The sequence below is a fragment of the Eptesicus fuscus genome, chromosome 14, assembly GCF_027574615.1.
Source record: "Eptesicus fuscus isolate TK198812 chromosome 14, DD_ASM_mEF_20220401, whole genome shotgun sequence".
NCBI lineage: Eukaryota > Metazoa > Chordata > Mammalia > Chiroptera > Vespertilionidae > Eptesicus > Eptesicus fuscus.
The window spans coordinates 8833134-8853303 of record NC_072486.1 but is presented as its reverse complement, the minus strand read 5'-3'; the positions used below and the strand labels follow the sequence as shown (position 1 = coordinate 8853303).

At 55.2% G+C, this 20170-nt stretch overlaps 1 protein-coding gene across 3 annotated transcripts in view; it reads left to right on the top strand.

Moving 5' to 3' along the window:
• WIPF3 (WAS/WASL interacting protein family member 3) overlaps positions 1 to 13742 on the top strand; it is a 43403-nt gene extending 29661 nt beyond the window's left edge. For all 3 annotated transcript variants that reach the window (XM_054726409.1, XM_054726408.1, XM_054726407.1), the window contains 5 exons: positions 2099 to 2863; positions 4581 to 4730; positions 5716 to 5817; positions 10340 to 10416; positions 11106 to 13742. In XM_054726409.1, the coding sequence (XP_054582384.1) occupies positions 2099 to 2863; positions 4581 to 4730; positions 5716 to 5817; positions 10340 to 10416; positions 11106 to 11129 (1118 nt within the window). In that variant the 3' untranslated portion in view covers positions 11130 to 13742. The remainder of the gene's footprint in view (positions 1 to 2098; positions 2864 to 4580; positions 4731 to 5715; positions 5818 to 10339; positions 10417 to 11105) is intronic.
• The last annotated feature ends 6428 nt before the right edge of the window (positions 13743 to 20170 follow it).

Genomic DNA, 20170 nt, shown 5'->3' with positions numbered 1-20170 from the left:
TCCTTGCTTCTGCTCCTCATGCCGTGATAAAAACGGGCTTGCCCGTGTCTGCTTTGTCTGGCTGCGTAGTAAGCAGAGGCTCCTGTCCTTTGCACTGACTCACTTTACAGGGTTTTGAAACTTGGAGACAGGGTGTGCTCAGCCACTTAGAACGTTTGGGTTGGTCACTCGGGGGCTGATTCTGTTCCTCGCCTCTGTTATCCCTTTACAGTTCAGCCAGCGACGGGGCAGAGGGAGGCCTTGCCTGGTGTAGGGAGCTGCCTGGGCTCTCCGCCTTCCTCTCTGCGGACTAAGGAAGCAGGTTTGAGGAGTCAGAGGCAGGAATCCCTGAGCCTGGCCCCTGCCCTTGAGCTCACATAGAACGTTGGGTATCCAGGAGGTAGAAGGCCAGATGGGGGCTCTCCTCCCATCGTGTTCAGCCAAGCTGCTCAGGCAGTGCCTGCCTTAGACGCCCAGGGGATCGAGTCAGCCAGGGTGGGCACACCCAAGCAAAGGCATCTCTTCCGGAGCCACCTCAAAGGAAATCCTCAACAGAGGAATAATACCGTCACTGGCCGCCTCCAGGCAGCCCTTCCGCCGCCGAGACCTGTAATGAGCAGTGCTGTCCCGGTGGCGGTCACATCATAGCCAGAGGAGGGTCCTCCGTTTGGGAAGCCAGACGCCACAGCCCTGCCCACGTAGCCTCAGCCCAGTCAGCTGGACCACACCTGGCTCCGAGGGCCTGGCTTTTGGCATCTAGTACACTGGGGTAGCGTGTGGGAGCGCGCATGTTTTCAAGGGCTTCCGCATGTTTCCTTCCTTCCTTCCTTCCTTCCTTCCTTCCTTCCTTCCTTCCCTCTCTCTCTCTCTCTCTCTCTCTCTCTCTCTCTCTCTCTCTTTCTTTTTTTAATTGATTTCAGAGAGGAAAGGAGAGGGAGAGAGAGATAGAAACATCAATGATGAGAAAGAATCATTGATTGGCTGCCTCCTGCACGTCCCCTACTTGGGGGGGGGCGGGGGGGGATCGAGCCCGCAACCCAGGCATATGCTCTTGGCCAGAATCGAACCTGGGACCCTTCAGTCTGCAGGCCGACGCTCTATCCACTGAGCCAAACCGGCCAGGGCCACATGTTTTCTTGGGGATTGTAAAACAAGGGTGCTGAAACTGGGGGAAAAGCATTCCCCAGAATTCCTCTTAGTGAGAGCTCTGTATTTGTTGGGAAGAAGTACTTGTAATGCCTCCTAAATGGAAGCATCAGTGACGACAAAACTTCTGTACAGTAAACAGGGACAGAGGGACAGAACTAATATTGTGACGCAGGGTGTGCGGCGTGGCAAGGCCACTCCCCGGGAGCACCCCCAGCACAGGGCTGACTGTAGGCCGTGTGTGGTCGAATCCACGAGGCTCTGGGCTTCCCGTTGGGGTCGATGTGGTGGAGGCTCCTGGGGTGAGGAAGCCAGGAGACCAGGAGGCAGCGAGCCCCTGAGAGACGGGCACACGTCTTCGGGAAAAGGAACTTGCAACCTCCAGAGGCCAGCAGATGGGGAGGTTCAAAGTCATTGGCCCTGGATCCCCAAGGGCCTGTATCTTCCCACTGGCTTTGGACTTACCTTACATGTTCAGGGAAGCAGGAAGCTTCTGATCCCGATGTAAAGTCCTTGTTCACAAATGCGGGGAGTGAGGAACACCCCCCCTAACCAGGAGAGTCTGGTTGACACCCGAGGACCCAAACAAGGACCTATGGGCTGATGGACCTAGTGGGCAAGCGTGAACGAGTGTGAGGTGACCTTGAGGTGAGGAAGGCGGAGGAGGGGGAGCAGTCCTGTGCCTGGGCTGGGAGGCCCTGGCCGGTGCGGGCCTGGTGGAGGCAGTAGGAAGGCTGGTGGCTGAGCTGGGCTCGTCTCAGAGGAGGACAGCACGGTGATGCTGGCAAGGACCCTGCGGCTGGCCAGCTGGCCTCTTGGGTGACGGCTGCTGCCCCTGAGGCCTCTCGATGGGCATGCAGGGAGAATGCGATTCCCCGACATCATGCCTGAGGGCGTTGGGCGTTGCTGCCCACACACCTGGCCTTTCCTTTCCTCTGTCGCTGAGCTAACTCGGAACTTGTTTCACTTCCAGGTGGCAAGACAGGGCAGGCCCCTGGCTCCCGAGCGCCTTCTCCCCGGCTTCCCACCAAAGCTATCAGCGGGCCGCTCAACGCCCCAGCATCTCCCAGGCTAGGCACTGCCTCGGAGGCCAGGACGGCCCCTCCTCGCCCCAGCGTGCCTGCCCCACCTCCTCCCACCCTGCCCCCACCGCCCCCGCCGCTACCCCCACCCCTGCCCCCTTCCTCTCCCGTCAGAGCTCCCTTGGTGTCCCCACCTGGCTCACAGACCAAAGGGAATGCCCTGGCAGTGGCACCCGCTCTGCCCTCTGCACCGCCCTCTGCCCCTCCGCCTCCCCCTCCGCCTCCGCCACCTCCCCCAACGCCACCCCCTCTTCCCCAGACCTCCGTTCTCAGTGACAAGACAGTGAAGCCGCAGCTAGCCCCCTTGCACTTATCGCCCATCCCACCCCCGCTCCCTCTCCTCCCACCCTGTGGGTACCCAGGGCTCAATGCGGATGCTGCCAGCCCCACCCAAGATGCCCGGGAGCCTCCTGCCCCGCCCCCGCCGCCCCCGCCACCACCACTCCCCCTTTACGCCTCCTGCACCCCGAGGTCCTTGGTGCCATCGCCCCCTATGCCAGGCGCTAACAACAGCAGCGAAGCCCCACCCCCACTGCCCCCCAAGTCCCCCAGCTTCCAGCCGCAGCCCCCGAAGCCCAGCGTGCAGGCCTTGCCCGCTCCGCCCGCCCCGCCTGGACAGCCCTTCCTGCAGAAGAAGAGGCCGGGCCGAGGCCCAGGTGAGCGCCACTGTCCCGGTCCAGGGTGGCCAGATGGGAGGGTCATCAGGTGTTGCTGGCAGTCGGGGAGGTGCCAGGGCCACAGCCAGAGACCTGCTCCTTGAGCCGCTGGGGACTACCTTGCGATGTCTTATGCTGGGATTTAGGTTTGGAACAGACCTATTCAGTGCCCCTGTGAAGCGTCATAAAGCCTGGCTGTGGGACTTTAGCTGGGGTGTTCATGTTAGAGGCAGGAAATCAGGGCTGAGGGAGGCTGGGAGACCTGTCCAAGGTGATGCAGATCACAGGCCAGGGAACCTGCCTAGATCCCCTTGCCTTTCCTAGCTGAGTGACCCTGGACAATCACAGCCTCCTGGTGCTTCCTTCTCCCCTGTGAAGTGGGGATAGCAGCAGCGCCCCCTCAGGCAGTTGTTGGAACAGGCCCGATGGCAGTGAGATCTAGGGGGGGGCGGGGTATGTATTCTTCCCATCACGTTCAGCCGCCAGATCTCCTCCCTGGGGTGGAGGGGCCGTGGTGCGTTTGCTTCAGAACCAGCTTCCTGTTCAATTTTCCCTGAGTTATTTCAACCTGGCTCCCAGCCAGCATGTCCCAGGCCCTCAGGAGGTTGGATCAGTGTTCTGCCTTTTTTTTTTGGCAGGTTCTCCTGCTGACTCAAGGAAATGAGGGTCTGTATTTCAGCCAAATATTAAAAGGAATTCCTTTAGCTCCCCAGCAGCGGTGGTTTGGGACTGAGCATACACACCTGCCCCATGACTGATGTCCGTGTAGCGGAACGGCTTCGTTCACTCTTAGTGCCTGTCTGATTGAGAGGCACACCCACACATCCACGCACACACATGCAAACACTCTCATAAATACCCCCACTTTATATTTACACACACCCACACATGCACCCAACACACATCCACACGTATACACATATTCCTTGATCTTCCAGAAAATTCTTTGATGCGTAGCTTCTTAAATGTGTTTATTTGCATTAAAAATAACACAAGCTCATCGTAGAGCAAATAGGAAGAATTTTAAATCACCTGTAATAACATCACCCAGAAATAAAAACGGTCATATTTGGATGTGTTCTATTTCTTTTTTTCTGAATGTACCTATGTATTTGCATAGTTAATACCATTTTATACATACTTTTTTCTATTCTGTTTTATCTATTATTTTAAAAGCAATTTGTCAAATCTTTAAAATTTATTTGTAAGTATATTAATATTATAATCAGTATGTACCATATTTTTAGTGTTACATATTAAAGTTGATTCCATTTTTGGTTATTGTGAATATTGCAGGAAATACTTTTATAGCAGCGGTTCCCCTTTTGGGGGCTGTGCCATCTGATGATGAGGGTGGCCGTTGTCATTAAGATTATTGCAGCAGCTAACATTTATTGAGCCCTTACTACACGTGACTTCCTTCAGTCAACAACTCTAGCAGGTGTGTGTGTGTGTGTGTGCGTGCGTGTGCGCGCATGCGCTATTATTATTGCCATTGGCCAGAGGAGAAAACTGAGGCACAAAGAGGTTATGTTATTATTCCAGTGGGAGAACTGGGATTCGGTCCAAGCAGGTTGGCTCCAGAGGCGGCCTTTTTCCTCACCACATATCATCTTACATCCGAAGGTCTCAATAGCTCACCCCTCACAGCAGGTTACAGCATTGGCTGTCCCCATTCACTCTGGCATCTGAATACACCCATCATCTTCTCTGGCAGGTACCAGTGGGGGAAAGCTGAACCCACCCCCAGCGCCCCCTGCGAGATCCCCCACCACGGAGCTTTCCAGCAGGAGCCAGCAGGCCCCAGGCTGGACCCCGACACCGCAGCCGGGAGGCCAGCTGTGGAACGGAGGCCTGCACATCATTGGTAAGCGGGGCCAGGGGCTGCCGCTCTGGCTGCCGGGGAGCGGGTGGTTCCCTCTCCCAGGAGGAAGCCCGCCCAGCAGGGTGCATGCTTTGCAAGAACAGGGTGCTCACTGTAGCATGGAACAGCCCACAGGTTGTGTTACATATAGGGTTTCCCTTGAGGCTTTCTGGAGGGTTCCAGAACCCACTCTTAACCTTCTGATTGGGTTTAAAGAGAGGGAAGAAAACAAACCTGAAAGCTGTGTCTGTCTCCATGGAGAAACCCATGCATAGGGCTGAACGGATAGAGTGATTTGGATGAGGCGAATGAATGGACAGCAGGCCCAGCAGGCAGGGGGACAATTAGGGCAAAAATATGGAGATAGGAAGGAAAGTCACATGGGATCAGATGAGACCAAAAATCTTGGGATCCCTTTGTGGGTTGAGCTACTGTCAGACACAAAGCCCGGATCATAAAGCAGGGCCTCAGCCACTGACAAGGCCACACGCCCCTCTCCCCTTGCCATCAAGAGCTCAGGACAGAGCCCGCTTACTTTGGAGACCCAGGTCGGTCCGCATGGACACAGGCCATGCTCCATCTCACCAGCCAGGCTGGGGACTCCTGTTCGGCCCACTCCTCCCCACCCAAGCCCTCCCAGGAGCTCAGGGGGTTCAGGCCATGAGGACTCTGCTGTCCCTGTGGCTGCCACGTTCCCCGCCTCTGTGGTTCCCCCGCCCTGTGGCTCTTCGGCTCCCTTTAGCAGCTTCCTTAAGATGTTGGTGGGCGTACGTTGGGGTGGGTAATGGGGAGGTCTGTTGATTTAATTTTCCCTGATTCCCCTTGTCCCAGCTAAACAGTAAAAATTGAGAAGTGGATGGTGGTCTGGGGGGAACAGCCCCGCCATTGAAACCCTAGCCCTGGGCAGGCCAACCTGTGGGCCCCGGGAAATCCCCCAACTGGGGTCATCACAGCAACCGAGTAACCTTGCCGTTTCCCACGCGTGCAGATGACTTCGAGTCTAAATTCACGTTCCATTCTGTGGAAGACTTCCCGCCTCCGGATGAGTATAAGCCCTGCCAGAAGATTTACCCCAGCAAGATCCCCAGAAGTAAGTACCGCCTTCGTGATGCTAGGACCCCCGGTTCCCCGGACTCTCCAGCACCCGGTGCTGGGCGTGTGTCCACTGGGTACAGGCTGCCTCTCAGAGATTACCAAGATCTACCTCACCGTGCTGGACAGGGATACAGTGCCGTTCACACATCTGAAGTTCCAGAACAGATTAGTCCCAGTCCCCAAGGCTTCACTTACAGGCTTGCACACAATACCAGAGTTAATCGTTTAATCCTATTTGGGTGAATTCACCACTGATCCCTCCCCTCTCTGGGGCTTTTGACTAGGGAGCTAAACACCCCAAGGAACATGGGATGCAGGAACTTTGCATCAGTTGCCTGGAAGAACCCTAAAAGCCCCGTTCTGGCAGACAGTGAAACGAGAGTGTCCTCAGGCCAACGGTTCTCAACCTCGGCTACACAATAGAATGACCTAGAGAAATTAAAAACCCTAAAGGCCAGGCTGCACCAGACCAACCAAGTCAGAATTCGTAGGTAGGGCCAGGGTGTTGGCCATTTCGAAAGCTGCCCGTCGATTCCAGCGTCCAGCTAAGGCCGAAGGTCTCCCCGGTGAGAGCTGCCTCCTCCTGGCTTCATTATGTGGCCAGGCTCCGAGGGAGGCCTTCCCTCAGCTGAGCTGTTCAGCCCCAGGAATGCAAGAGGGAGGGGCTGGCGTCCTGCCCCTCGGGCCCAAAGGCCCGGGAGGCAAGACTTGAGGAACACGGGAAGCAAAGCAAAGCAAGGTGTGGTGTTGAGCGCACACTGATGCTGCTGCTTGGTTAAAACATGAGCCAATTCGTGTCTGGTGCTGAGCCAATCCGATTGGACGGGAGCTGGCGAGACGGGACAGAGTCAACAACACAGGTGAGGGTCTGATGTGCTCCCACCCACAAGCTGAGGAAGGCCCCCAGGCCCAGACTTCTGTGGGCCAGCGTGGAAAACGGTAAAATCATCAGAGTCCGGGCTTAGCCCAAGACCAGGCATCCTGAGTCTCTTTCACAAGGACCTTGGTGAGGTCCCTCCTCCAGGGTTCAGCTTCCTGCTGGTTTGCAGCTGTCCACCTTCATGCCGCAACCCGCTGCTCTGTTACACCCCAACTGCAACACACAAGTGTGACCCCCCGGGCCCCTGGAGGCGTTTCAGTTGCCGACCCCTAGGTGAAGCCAGAGGTCAGCAGACGTTTCCTCTGAAGGGTCAGAGGTGACATACTTGAGGTTCTGCAGGCCATATGGTCTCTGCCACTACCACTCGCTTCTGCCATTTCCACGTGAAAGCAGCCATTGACGGTGTGTAAATGAATGGGCGTGGCTGTGTCCCAGTAAAACTTTATTCACAAACACAGGTGCTGTCTGGATTTGATCTGCTGGCCGTGTTCTGCTGACCTCTGTCCTAAACCATTCCAGCAGGCAGGTTCTTAAAAGTCTCCTTCTGTTCCACAGCCTTTCTCAGTGTGCTACGGAGTCCTTCTGCCTTCAGGCTCGGGAAATGCTCATGTGAGGTTTCTGTGCGTCGAGCCCATGGTGCCCAGTCTCATCTCTGAGAATAAGAAAAGCTATGCCCGCACACAGCTGGCCAGGAGGGTGCAGTTGGCAGTCTGTGCTATTGTTTCCAGTGGGGTTTGGGAAGACCAGTGAGCATGGCTGAGCTATGGAGGAGCCTGTAGTACTGCCCAGTGGTTCTCCAGTGGGGGGACCCACCCCCAGAGGACCCTGGTGCTGTCTGGAGACATTTTTTGTTGCTGCAGATGGTCTGGGGCACAGAGGATGTGCTACTGGCATCTGGGATGATGGTGAACAGCTCGCAGCTCACAGGCAGGCCACACACGATCAACCAGCCCAAAATGAGCCACATTAAGAAACCCTGGCCTAGAGGAAGCCTTTTCTGTGGTTGACTGGAGTTTTTTAAACGTAAGAACAGTCAGTTCAAGGTCATACTGCCACGTGGAATTAGGGCTGTGTATCAGTGTCTTTTTACTTTTCATTTAGTTAATAAACTGGCTAAAAATTTAGCACTCTCTATGTCATTTACCTAAAAATATCTTTATTCAAGAACAAATGTAGTCCTAACTGGTTTGGCTCAGTGGATAGAGCGTCGGCCTGCAGACCCAAGGGTCCTGGGTTTGATTCCGGTCAAGGGCTCATACCTTGGTTGCAGGCTCCTCCGCTGCCCGGGCCCTGGTCAGGGCACGTGCAGTAGGCAACCAATCAATGTGTTTCTCTCACATTGATATTTCTCCCTGTCTTTACCTCTCTCTAAAAATCAATGGAAAAATATCCGTGGGTGAAGATTAAAAAAAAAAAAGAAGAACAAATGCACTCATTAATTTATAAAGCACTTTAATGGGAATTACAGAGCCCGTTGGATTCAGGGTGTGGCAGTTGCAGAGACCTCCTGTGAGATAGTTCACTCAGAAAACCGTGTCCTACCTCAACAGGTTCCCAAGACCACGTCTGGGTTCTCATAGAAAACTGAAAAGGTATTCTTCAGAGATTAAAGAAAACCAGCTGATCCAGGAAGAATCAGTTCAGTCTGTTATACATATTTTTATGAATTTTAAAAATAGTTCAGGTCATTCTCCTTATACAATTCCTAGCCTGCTTTTCTCTCCCAAGGAGCACACACAGCAGCTGGCATGTTTGGATGACTGCTATTCTTTGAATGTCACCCCAAATTCTCTGAGCCTTTGTAAACATTCGGACAGCTGCTATGACTCCTTCAGAGGGAGATAAACCTTAGATTCCCGGACACTTTTCTTGTGGTTTTCAATCTTATAAATAACTAGAGGCCTGGTGCATGAAAATTCGTGCACTGGAGGGGGGGGTCCCTCAGCCCAGCTTGCCCCCTCTCACAGTCCGGGAGCCCTCAGGGGCAGGAAGTGACCCGGCGATCAGGGGAAGGCGATGCCCCCATCACACCTCTGCTGCTGCCACTGCCAGCAGCACAAGCCTTGGCCGGCCCTGGTTACCTGAACCTCGGGCAGCCCTGGGCGGCTGGGCAGCTGCCATCCGAGGCTTGCCTGTGCCTCAGGCCAGCCCTGGGCAGCTGGGGGGCTGAGGGGACTGGGGGACTCTGGAGGCAGGCGCGCTGAGCAGCCAGACCCACTTAGGGGCAGGACTGGCCGTGCCGCACGCCTGCCGCCCCGGCGGGGCTGAGTGGACTGGGTGCTGCCATCTTGTGTCTGTGGGCGCCACCACCTTTAAGGGCATGACAGTCAATTAGCATATTTCCTCTTTATTAGATAGGACTAGAGGCCTGGTGCACGGATTCGTGCACCAGCGCGGTCCCTCAGCCCAGCCTGCGCCCTCTCACAATCCAGGAACCCTCGGGGGATGTCAGAGAGCCGTTTTTGGCCCGATCCCTGCAGGCCAGGCCGAGGGACCTCACTGATGCACAAATCCATGCACCGGGCCTCTAATATGCATATAAGATCTTTGGTTAATCTCTTCCCACCCTCCCCCTTCCCTCTGGGATTCATCAGTCTGTTCCATGTTTCCATGCCTGTGGTTTCTGTTCCTGCGTTGAGCGTCTGCCCCCTGGTGGTGCACGTCATAGCTACTGGCCAGTCGCTTAAGCTTTCATATATATGGATTTGCGATGACTATTCCTGCTGCTCACGCTGCTTTGTGAGGAGCACAGCAGTGGGGGTGTCTGGAGGACTCGGGGAGGTGGCTCTTTAATTCTCATCTGTGGCAGAAGCAGGACAGAGGGTCTTGTACCAAACGCATCAGGAGAAGCGACAGCAGGGCCACCGTTCGGAACCCTGACTCAGGAGAAGTCCTCACAGGAACGTCGGGGAATGTGGATTTAAAACTCAGCTAGCAATAAAAGTGTATGAAAAACAAATAAGGAAAACTCTGTGAGACCATATATGCGCATATACCTACACGGTAAATCCCAGATGGAAAAGTATCTGGAGGAATAAACACCAAACTCGGAGAGCGGTGACTCTGGGATGGAAAATTGGGATTGGGTGGAGGGGTAGGCAGAGAGAGCCACTCCAGGTTGGTTTTCTTTCCCTGCCCTGTTCTTCTGTATTTGGATTCTCCATTATGAGAATACAGTTATATATAACTTGTGTAATATTTCAACATAATGCATTTCAGAGGAGTTGGGTCCTGGTGGGACAGAGGGTGACTGTCAGAATGTACTTATCTTTGGCTCTTTTTTAAAGCAAGGCCAGCGCTGTGCGTGGCACGTTCGGGTGCTGGGCTGGCGGGTGTCTGAGCTAAGATGCTCTCCGTGTAGACACTGAGACGACAGGCCTCTGTGGCTCGTCCCCCCACTCCACCCCCACCCCAGCATGCTGGACGTGACCCGTAGACACGCAGTCCGGGGCCCAGCCGCGGTGTGGAAACGCAGTCCGGGGCCAGCAGCTGCCGGGCTCAGGTGGGCCGGCTCACGTTGCTCGGTTCCTTTGCGGCTGCTGTCCGCGCTATGAGCACCGGTCTAGCCCGAGTCTCTGTGCCGTGCACGGCCGGGCCCTGCGCCAGCAGATGGTGAGATTGTCCCCGTGCCTTTCAGGCCGTACACCTGGTCCCTGGCTCCACGCCGAGGCTGCCGGGCAGAGCTCCGATGACATCAAAGGCAGGAACTCTCAGGTAACGCGTCCCCCAGGTCCCTCGGAGACGGTGTGGGTATGTCTTCTCCTAACGCCTTCACCTCTTTCCTCCGGGAGAGCCACGGGGTGTGCCTTTGTTTCCCGCTGGAATGACACTCCGAACCTCAAAACCTAAAGAGTGAGGGTGGGGGTGGTCCCTGGAATCGCCACCACATAACCCCTGTGGGCTCGTCCTGCAGTCACGCCGTCCACTCCCCACGCATTCTGCCCTCCTATGTCCGCTCGAGAAGCCTGAGAGAGTGCAGTAACGTTTATAAACACAATTCCATGTTCTCTCTCATACGTAGAACACATGGTTTCTTATCCTGGGGGCGGGTCTTCACCCATCAATATTATAATGTTTTTTAACTCTTTTTATTGAGCACTTTTATTGGAAATTTCTGGCTAAAGCCAGACTGTGTGAAACATAAAAGGAGCTGAAGAATGCTTGATCCTATACATGTTTATACAGTGGCATTAGGCTCCCCACCTGTCATGAACTACATGTCCCATTTCACCCCTTTTCCACCTGCGACCCCTGGGTAAAATCAGCTCCTTGCGTATGAGGGGGCGTCAGGTCCTGGCAGCCTTGCAGGGGGAGAGAGCTTCAGTGCCCGGCCCCGGGGGAGGGGGGTGTCACCTGTGTACAGTCTTCTAACCGCACCTGGCGATGCTCTCGTGTTTCCACAGTTAACTCTGAAGACGCTCCGGTGAGAAGACCGAGGAAGCCAGCGTCCTGCGAGCCCCGGGGGCTCCCCACTGCGGACGGGCAACCCGGGAGGCCGTGCCTGGCCTCACCGTTCTCCAGTTGCGATGCAGTTGACATTCAGGCTCTGCAGGGAGCATTTATTTATTGTAAATACGTGGTTTGCACAGGCTTTAAATCGGTATCTTAGTGGACTTTTATTTTGTAAAAAAAGCCACCCTCCCCGTTTCTCCACTTTTTCAAAATGCATCTGGGCATTCGCCTGCCGGTGCAGATGGAGCCCCGCCCCGCCCCACCGCGTCCGTCCCGTGACGTGCACACCGTGCAGGCTGGCCCTTCCCGCACGGGCCCGTGTTGGGAAGATTCCTTGGTTTGCCCCACAAGGTGCCCCACAGTCACGGTATCCACGGTGGCTTCTGATTGGCATGATTTTATATTCTCAGCACACGGACTGCAGGATCAAACCAAACAATGCCTTAGACGTGACACAGCTCAGAGAGCCCCGAGCGTCCCCTCACCCAGACGACGCCACTCGGCCTCCAGCGGACGGGACGCCGCGTCCCGCTTCCGTCTTGCAGGACAGGGATTTTTTTTTTTTTCTGCCTAATGTAAATATAACGCAAAGTCCAGGCAGGCGTGGGCTCGGCCCCTTTCGTAAATGAATGTTCCTACAAGTAGCCAATGCTCTGTTTACAGTGCCCCTCGAGCCCAAGTCCCCGAGACGTTGCTCCCGTCCCCTCCAAGCCCCCAGCCCCTCCCTGGCAGCCAGGCCGAGGTGGGGTGAGCTTTAGGAGATAAGGGTATTTTCCCTGCAAGTTAGAAACCTGCATCACACTCATTTTTAGGGTAAATGACTAATTCTATCTCAGCGGTCTTTGGTTTCTCTCCCAAGTGCAGGATTTCTATGGCAAGAAAAAGTGTGGGCCGAATGTATTATGAATATCTGCCTCGAATATCTGGTTCCCCAACCCCAGCCCTAGGACAGCCCCTCAGGCACAACCTAGCTCCCTCTGAGCTAAAGAACAGACCTGGCGGCAGGCACCTCTCTGTGGGGTCAGCCACCCCTGGGTAAGGAGCAGGCCAGGGCGGGCTCCCACGGCTGCTCACACCCTTGGTCTCGAGCTGGCGAGGGAATGGACTGTGTGTGCGCGCTCGCCGCCTGACCCCGAGTGCTCCCTGTCCTTGGAGAGGCCGGCTGTGACAGAGGAAGGGGAGAAAATGGAAGGAAACGGGCTGATCTCTGGTCTGTTATCAAAATAGCTGCAGAGGAAAGGAAACGGGGAAGGCGAGGCTGGCAGGCGGTAAAACTGTTCCCTCTGGAACCAGCCTCGCCTGGGCTCCACCTCGAGGGGACCATGCCCCGACCAAGCCACCCAAAAAGGCAGCCGGATAGGCGGGTGCTGCTAGCACGTGACCACACGCAGGGAGCAGTGGTCTGGAGTCCCGAGGATGCTACCCTCCCCCATTGTGCTTCCTCCTCGAAGGGAGAAGCCAGTGAGCGAGGTCACGTTCCCTTCTCCGGGGACTAACTCAAGCCAAACTGTAACAAATCAGTGGAAAAGGAGTTTTCCAGGTCATAGCTGCTGGGCTTCAGATGTTCTGGAAGGTTTCCGAAAGGTCAGAATTGCTTTATTATAACAGTAGCCACACCACCTCCCTCCCGGTTGTACGACATAATTACAAAGGATTTAATTATCTCGGTTAAGAAGGCCCTAGCAAAGGCAATCCTGCCTACGGGCACCGCCTGCCCATGAGGTGTTTATACGTGCTGGGTCCACACGCTGGGCTAGAAATGAAAAATAAAACGATTCGAGGACAGACAGAGGGAATGAGCAGAAACCACACGTCGCAATTAGTGGGGGATCTCAGGAATCAGCGTCGCATCGCTCCTCGAGACCGATCACTGCATTCAGGCCCCTTGGACTTGCAGGCCAGAGGCGGAGCCCCTGACCATGCACCCCCTGCCGCCCCCAGACAGCTGATCGCAGCGGACCCCAATCAGAGGAGATTCCCACAACAGGCCTGTGTCTGCGCTCCCCAGCGTTTCCCACGCATTTTATATTTACAAACATAAACATGAAAAACCTCTGCAGTTAATTCTCTGTACCTGATACACTGATAAACAGACATGCTTCTGGCCGTCTCCCTGTGGAACCCAGTGTGGTCGCCAGTACAAGCTCAGGGTCCGGAGGGCTGACAGGACGGAGCGGCTCCGGGACTCAGGCTGGCCCGGCGCTGCTGGAACGTCCCGTTAGAACCAGGCCTTTCTTTACTGAGCTGACGTTCCCGATTAAACCACAGTTTCGTCTAATGTTTCCCTGGTGTTGGTAAGCTAACTAACTGAGTGGGTATTTGGAGAAACCAACCAAGGGAAAAACTTTCTTAAATGCATTTTTTTCAGTTTTATTGATATGGGTGGCCCGGCCACATGGCTCAGTGGTTGAGTGTCGACCTATGAACCAGGAGGTCACAGTTCGATTCCCGGTCAGGGCACATGCGCCGGTTGTGGGCTCCATCCCCAGTGTGGGACATGCAGGAGGCAGCCGATCAATGATTCTCATCATGGATGTTTCTATCTCTCTCTCTCTCTCTCTGAAATCAATAAAAACATTTAAAATATGTATGTGTGTGTGTGTGTTTATGTAGAGTATATGCAGAGAATTCCTCTAACTTCTGTTTAAAAGGAACAACTTACAACTTTCAACCTACAGTACACTTAGCACCCCCCAACGTAGCAAACTCCTCCAAAAACCTCCCTTATGGAGCAGCAATATCACCCCAACTGCCATGCCTGTATTTGCAGGTGAGCTCCGAAACATGGGAAAGGGAGAGGAGGTTTACCCACTGGGGCGCTGGTTCGGGGGCAAACATAATCTGAACCTCTGTTCTGCCCCTTACACGTTTAGGGAAGTGAATTACTTCACCAGCCTGTGCCTCAGTTTCCTCGCCTGTAAAATGGAGACATCAATATGTACCTGAGCACATAGTGGTGATGGCTCTGACGTAACACCCGGGCAACCCTGAACCCCTGCGTCACAGCAGACCCGGGCATCGGCCCGCCCCTCGCCCTGCGACCCACCCTTGGCGGGGGCGGGGGGGGGGAGGGTCAGTTTGCCGAGGGCACTGAGCTCTTGCTGGCCACCTCCCAGGCAGCCCCTTTAGACGTCTGCTGAGCAGCTCAGACCGCACTGCACCGGCTCTGCTGCTGGAGAACAAGGAGAGAGCAGCAATTAGAATTCACGGATGTCCTCTGAATAGATCTCCTCTGGACACTGACTTCAGAGTTCGCTGCTACACGCTCTGCATCCCAGTGAGTCCAGGCCCTGCCTTGTTTTACCTGCCCTCTGAGGGGTGGAGGTTCGATAAGCTCTTTAATGACCAGAGGAGCCGTCTGGGTGGAGAGGAAACGCAATCGTCCCAGAAAGTTCACAAAGTGGGTGATGCACTCGAAGCTATTGCGGGGTGGGGGTGGGGGTGGGGGGAGTGAAGCAGCAGCATCGCAGGCACCCCTTATAGGTTAAGGGGGGAGGGGTGCCTGCAGCCGGAGGGAGCAACTCAACGGGAAGGGCTCTGGGCTCCCGAAGCAACCTCCAGACCCACGAGGCCTTGGCTTCCTTCATGAATCTGTTCCGTTGTGTCTCCCAAAAACTCAGGGTGAATCCTAACCCCCAGCTCCTCAGAATGTGACCTTATTTGGAAATGGGGTCATTTCAGGTGTTCTTAGTGAAGATGAGGTTATAAAGGAGTAGGGTGCACCCCCTACCCCAAAGTGACTGGTGTCCTTATAAAAAGGGGAGTTTGGACACACACACACACACACACACACACACACACACACACGGACAACGCCATGGGACGATGAAGGCAGATAGGGGCGATGCTCTCCAGGCCAAGGAGTGCTGGAGACAGACAGCCAAGCTCTGGGCGTTAGAAGACGGCCCTCGGAAGGAACCCACCCTGCCCGCACATGGACCTTGGACTTCTAGCCTCCAGCACGGTGAGAGAATTCATTTCCGTTGTTTAGCGGTACTTTGTTAAAGCAGCCCTAGAAAACTCATGCAGGCTTTGTCTCCTTGGAGTTTTGCAGGAGTGTATTATAGGGAACAGAGCTGGAGGTCAAGTTTAAAGGGTTAGCAGTTCCTTGTCATATAAATGGGGCAGTTGACTACTCTGACCTTGACCGAGGTCACTCGTTTCCGTGAACAAGGTAAGTAGTTGCATATGCCCATCCTGGTGGAGACAGGGTGGTGGGAGCAATCTGGCATTTCTAGGCCACAGGAGTGGAGAGAGGCTGACTTTTTCCTTAAGCGACATCCTTTCCTCTGGTGGACCCACTCGGGGCTTTAAAATAAAGATGCTTGGCATAGATGCCAGCAGCCATCTGAGGATCTAGACTCCTGTTTCGAGTACGGCTTTAATGGTGGTACCATAAACACAGCAACGTTTACCATCCTAACCATTTTTAAGTGCACCGTTCAGTAGTGTTGAGTGCATTCACATGATTGTGCAACCAATCTCCAGAGCTCCTTTATGAACCGCAAAACTTCCACTTTATACCCCCTAAGAAATTCCCCATTTCCCCCTCCCGGCCCCTCACCTGCGTCGAATAATACAACACTTGCCGTTTTGAAACTGGCTTATTTCGCTTAGCATGATGTCCTCAGGCTCCATCCATGTTGTAGAATGTGTCAGAATGCCCTTCCTCTTTAAGGCTGAATGGTATCCCATTTTATGTCTGTCCCGCATTCTGTTTGTTCATTCATCCATCGACGGACATGGGCAGTTTCCACCCTCGGGCTTTCATGAATAATGCTGCTGTGAGCAGCGGTGCACACACACATTTCTCTGAAAACATGCTTTTAACTCTTTAGGGTGTATACTCAGAAGTGGGATTGCTAGGTTATATGCTAATTCTCTTTGTCATGTTTTTAGGATCCTCCACACTGTTTTCCACCCGCACTGCACCTTCTTCCATTCCCACAGCCAAACGCAAGGGTTCCAGTTTCCCCAGGTCCCCCCAACACTTGTCAGTTCTGGTTTTTCACAGAGGCATCCTGACGGGTGTGAGGTGGTGTCTCCTTGTGGCTTTGTATGTACAGTACTTTTAAAGAGTGAACTTATCCACCGAATGGTACGAAAATGGAGGAAACTGCTGAAAAGGTTGGGTTTCCTGAAGATTAAAGTCAGAAAAACGTATCTCCTTTTACACATTGTCTGTGTCGTGACTGAGGCCCACATTTATTCACGAGACACAAGGTAGGAAAGGCCACGGGACATCAGTTTCAGGGTTTTTTATTATCATTACTGTATGCTGGATGTATTTAGGGACAATTCCAAGGGCAAGCACTGGGTGGGGAAGTTGTCTGGTTTGTGGGTATTTGTACAAAAGGCTGTTAAGACGACAGTCAGTTCCCACCGCAGGAAACAAAGATTCTCCTTTTTGGTGCCCTGCCCACAGCATCGTCCAGCGCACACACTGAACTCCTCGCAGCACGATCGCAAACGTGTGCGTGTTCATGCCCACGAGACATCTGCACGTGACGGTTCGGGATGTTTGACACAAACCACAGGAGGGGAGCTGGGACGCAGGGCCTGTGGGGTGAACTGCTGGAAGCACAAAGGATTCTGGGACAGCGTGTGCCTGGGACCCCCACTCCTCTCCCTTCAGACAGGAAGGAATGGCCAGCGAGGTGGTTCCCGCTCCCCTTCCTCTATGTGCTTTCCCCCCGCCCCCCCCCCCGCCCCCCCAACGCTGAGAGCTCAGCGGACACCTTCCCCAGAAACGCCTCGTCAGCTCCTCAGTGGAGAGTGCAGCTAGTGGTTCCAGAACACACACTGGTCCCCCCCCCTCCTGGCTTCCTGCTGGGCCAGCCGCAACATGGGGTGACATCAGTTAGGGAGCAAAGTAGTTTGCCTGGTTAGTCATTATTGTTATACCTACTGAGCCGCCCAGTAGTGAAGGAGCCGGCTGCACCAATCTAACAGGCGCACCCCTGCTCTGCTCGCTTGTCAGGCAGACTCTTCCTAACGATAACACTGTGTCTCAGGTTACTGGGCACCAAAGAATCGCCATCATTTCAAGTCTGTCCTTACTCTACCTGGAGTTCCAGCTGCTTCTGCTTTGTTCATGCTCCTTCCTGGAGGCTTAGCCGCCCCTCCCTCGGGGTGCGAGGGCTGTCTTCCTCTCTGGCAAATGCCTCTACTCGACAAGACGGACTGGTGCTTGGCTGTGGGGTGGGAGCGGGGAGATGCTATCCTCGCGGCCATGTCTTCCGTCTGCACAGCACCCCCCACCCCGAGGGTTAATGGATACACAGATGGTGTTTTAGGAAGCTATTTACACTCTGACCCTTACACATGATTTTACAGTTCATCTCGAATATTCGTTTTCTCCACGTTGCCTTTAGGAAAGCAATCCCCCGGTCAAGGAGTTATCCACGTAATGATACGCATTTTTCCAAAGCTCGGTCTGTGTGGAGCGTTTAAAAAACAAGCAGTGCCCCCAGCAGCAGCCTGCCCAACGCCCAGCAGCGTGTTTCAGGCTGCTCACCGAAGGGAAGGGAAGTCCCTGGAAGTGAGCACGGGCCCTTCGGCAGGTTCTTGGCGCTCTCCTTGCCCTTCCCTGCGATGCCCACTGTGCGAGGACTCTGCCCGCTGCTGGTCTTGGGTCAGACTGTACACAGACCACCGCTGGGCCCCAGGGAAGCATCCCAGCCGGGTTGACCGGCTGCCAGGCTGTGCCACGGAGGGCTGCCTCGCCCTCTAGTGGTCACCCAGGGGCATCACAATTGTGATGTACAGTGTGAGCCCAGACAACGCTCCATCGGGGTTGGCGCTTCTCTGAAGTGCTGGGCTGAGGTCAATGCCGCCTCACAGAAGCACCCATTGTGTTCCCCACCGCACCACGGCTGGGCAATGGCGTAAGGCTGGCTGGGTCGCCCGTGACCTTTGGCCCGTAATAATGAAAGCAGGCCTCTTTGGGTAAAACCCTGGATCGCCTTGAGCATCATCACAGGTCTGATGCGATGTTTCCAGAACAGGTGGAGGTGAGACCTCGGTGTGAAACTCAGTGTTTTAAAGAACCACTCTGTAGGTGGGCTCAGGGGGGGGGGGGGGGAACGGGGTCCCTCCGTCGTTCTGGAACCCCACCCTGGCCTCCTTAGCAGCTGTAGGCAGACACTCTGAGAATGGCACCCACTCTGGAGGAGACCCTAAGGGAATCTGCAGTGAAGGCCCGAACCTGGGCGGAAGCTCGGGGACCACAAGCCACCACGCACGGCTGCTGCTAACTCTGCCAGCCCCACGGTCTTCCTCGCTGTCGCTGCCTGTAGTCAGTCATTTTCCTACAAACCTGCTGGGCAGAGAGCTCAGGGTGCTCTTCAAGGGCAGTTGGTAGGAAAAAAAGGTTTGTTCCGATAAAACCTGTGACCCTCGGGCCACGTCTGCGTATGGGACCCGTGTCCCTTCCAGCTCTCGTGGCCTGACACATTGCTTCTGGAGAGTCAGTAGGAGCAATTGGCTGCTGTTCTCCACTAGCTGTCTATCTCCACCCCTTTCCTTTTTTTTTTTTTAATTTATTCAGAGAGGAAGGGAGAGAGAGAGAGAGAGATAGAAACATCAGTGATGAGAATCATTGATCGGTTGCCTCCTGCATGCTCCACACTGGGGATTGAGCCTGCAACCGGGCATGTACCCTGACTGGGAATTGAACCATGACCTCCTGGTTCATAGGTCGACGCTCAATCTCTGAGCCACGCTGGTCGGGCCACCTCCGCCCCCTTCCATTCTGAGCATGGCTGAGAGTGTCAGTGGCTGGAGGTAAGCCCCCCACCACCTCCACCTGCCCGCGTCAGCCACCAGTCTCAAGGCAGCTGCTGGGGCACGCGGGGTGGGAGGGATGGAGGCCAGGCCCGGGAAAGCCAGCTGCTCCCTACACAGCTCTGTGGGATGTAACAGGCTGGGCAGGGAGGGCGGGGGCTGGCCTGTTACCCTGGAGCGAAATGCTTCTCCATCCATCTGTCGCGTTCTTGCCCTCTGTGTTCCCAGCGCTGGCCCATCTGGTCTTCCTCGCACGCTCTTCTACGCTCCCGTGACAAGTCAGATCCTTCATGCGAACACGACGTTGGGAACAAATCGGTCTAATTAAAGTCTCTGCTGAGATAATGTTGTGGCTGCTCGGATTCCAGCTACTTTAACTAGAATCGAAACAGCCAAAAGTTTCTCCCTTTCTTCCCCCTCGTTAACCGAGAGTTTGGCGGCTTGGCGGGGTGGAACATCAATGATGAGAGAGAATCATGGATCGGTTGCCTCCTGCACGCTCCACACTGGGGATTGAGCCTGCAACCGAGCATGTGCCCAGACTGGGAATCGAACCATGACCTCCTGGTTCATAGGTCGACGCTCAATCTCTGAGCCCTTTACTAGAATTCACCTGAACCAGGCGGCGGTCAGCAGCCGGAATCATCCTGCACCAGGCGCAGCCAGGGGGGCGGGGGCACTGCGGAGCCAGGTGAGCCTTGTGCCTTCGGCGGCCCACGTGGGGGGGGGTGCGGGCAGCCGCAGGTGCGCTGCCTCTGACTCGCTGCAGTGGGCGGGTCCAGCTCCCGCCGCTGGCAGCCCTCCCGCAGGTGGAAGCAGTTGGCAGGCCCGCTGCTCACCAGCACGGGCACCGAAGACGGGTTTGTGAGGATCGCGGGAAGTGGGACGGAGCTGGGACTGGACAGGACCCCCGTTCGCCTTCCCCCCAGATGTGTCCCTCGGAAGACACCCCTGGAGGCCTCCTGCACGGCAGACAAGCACTCGCATCAAGGGAGGCCGGGAAGCTCCTCCCCCGAGGGCACAGGCAAGACCCCGGGCCTTCTGTGAGCCTGGGGGGGACGTGCTCAGCGAGGAAGACCAGGAGGTTCGGCCTCCCCGCCCGCTCAGCACCGCGGCGCCGGCTTTCCGGGGCCTGGTGAGCGCGCACCCTCCCGGGAAGGCCGATGTGTCCACTGTCACGGGAACACAGCAGCAGCAGCTTGAAATCCACGGTTAGCCACACGGGGGACAA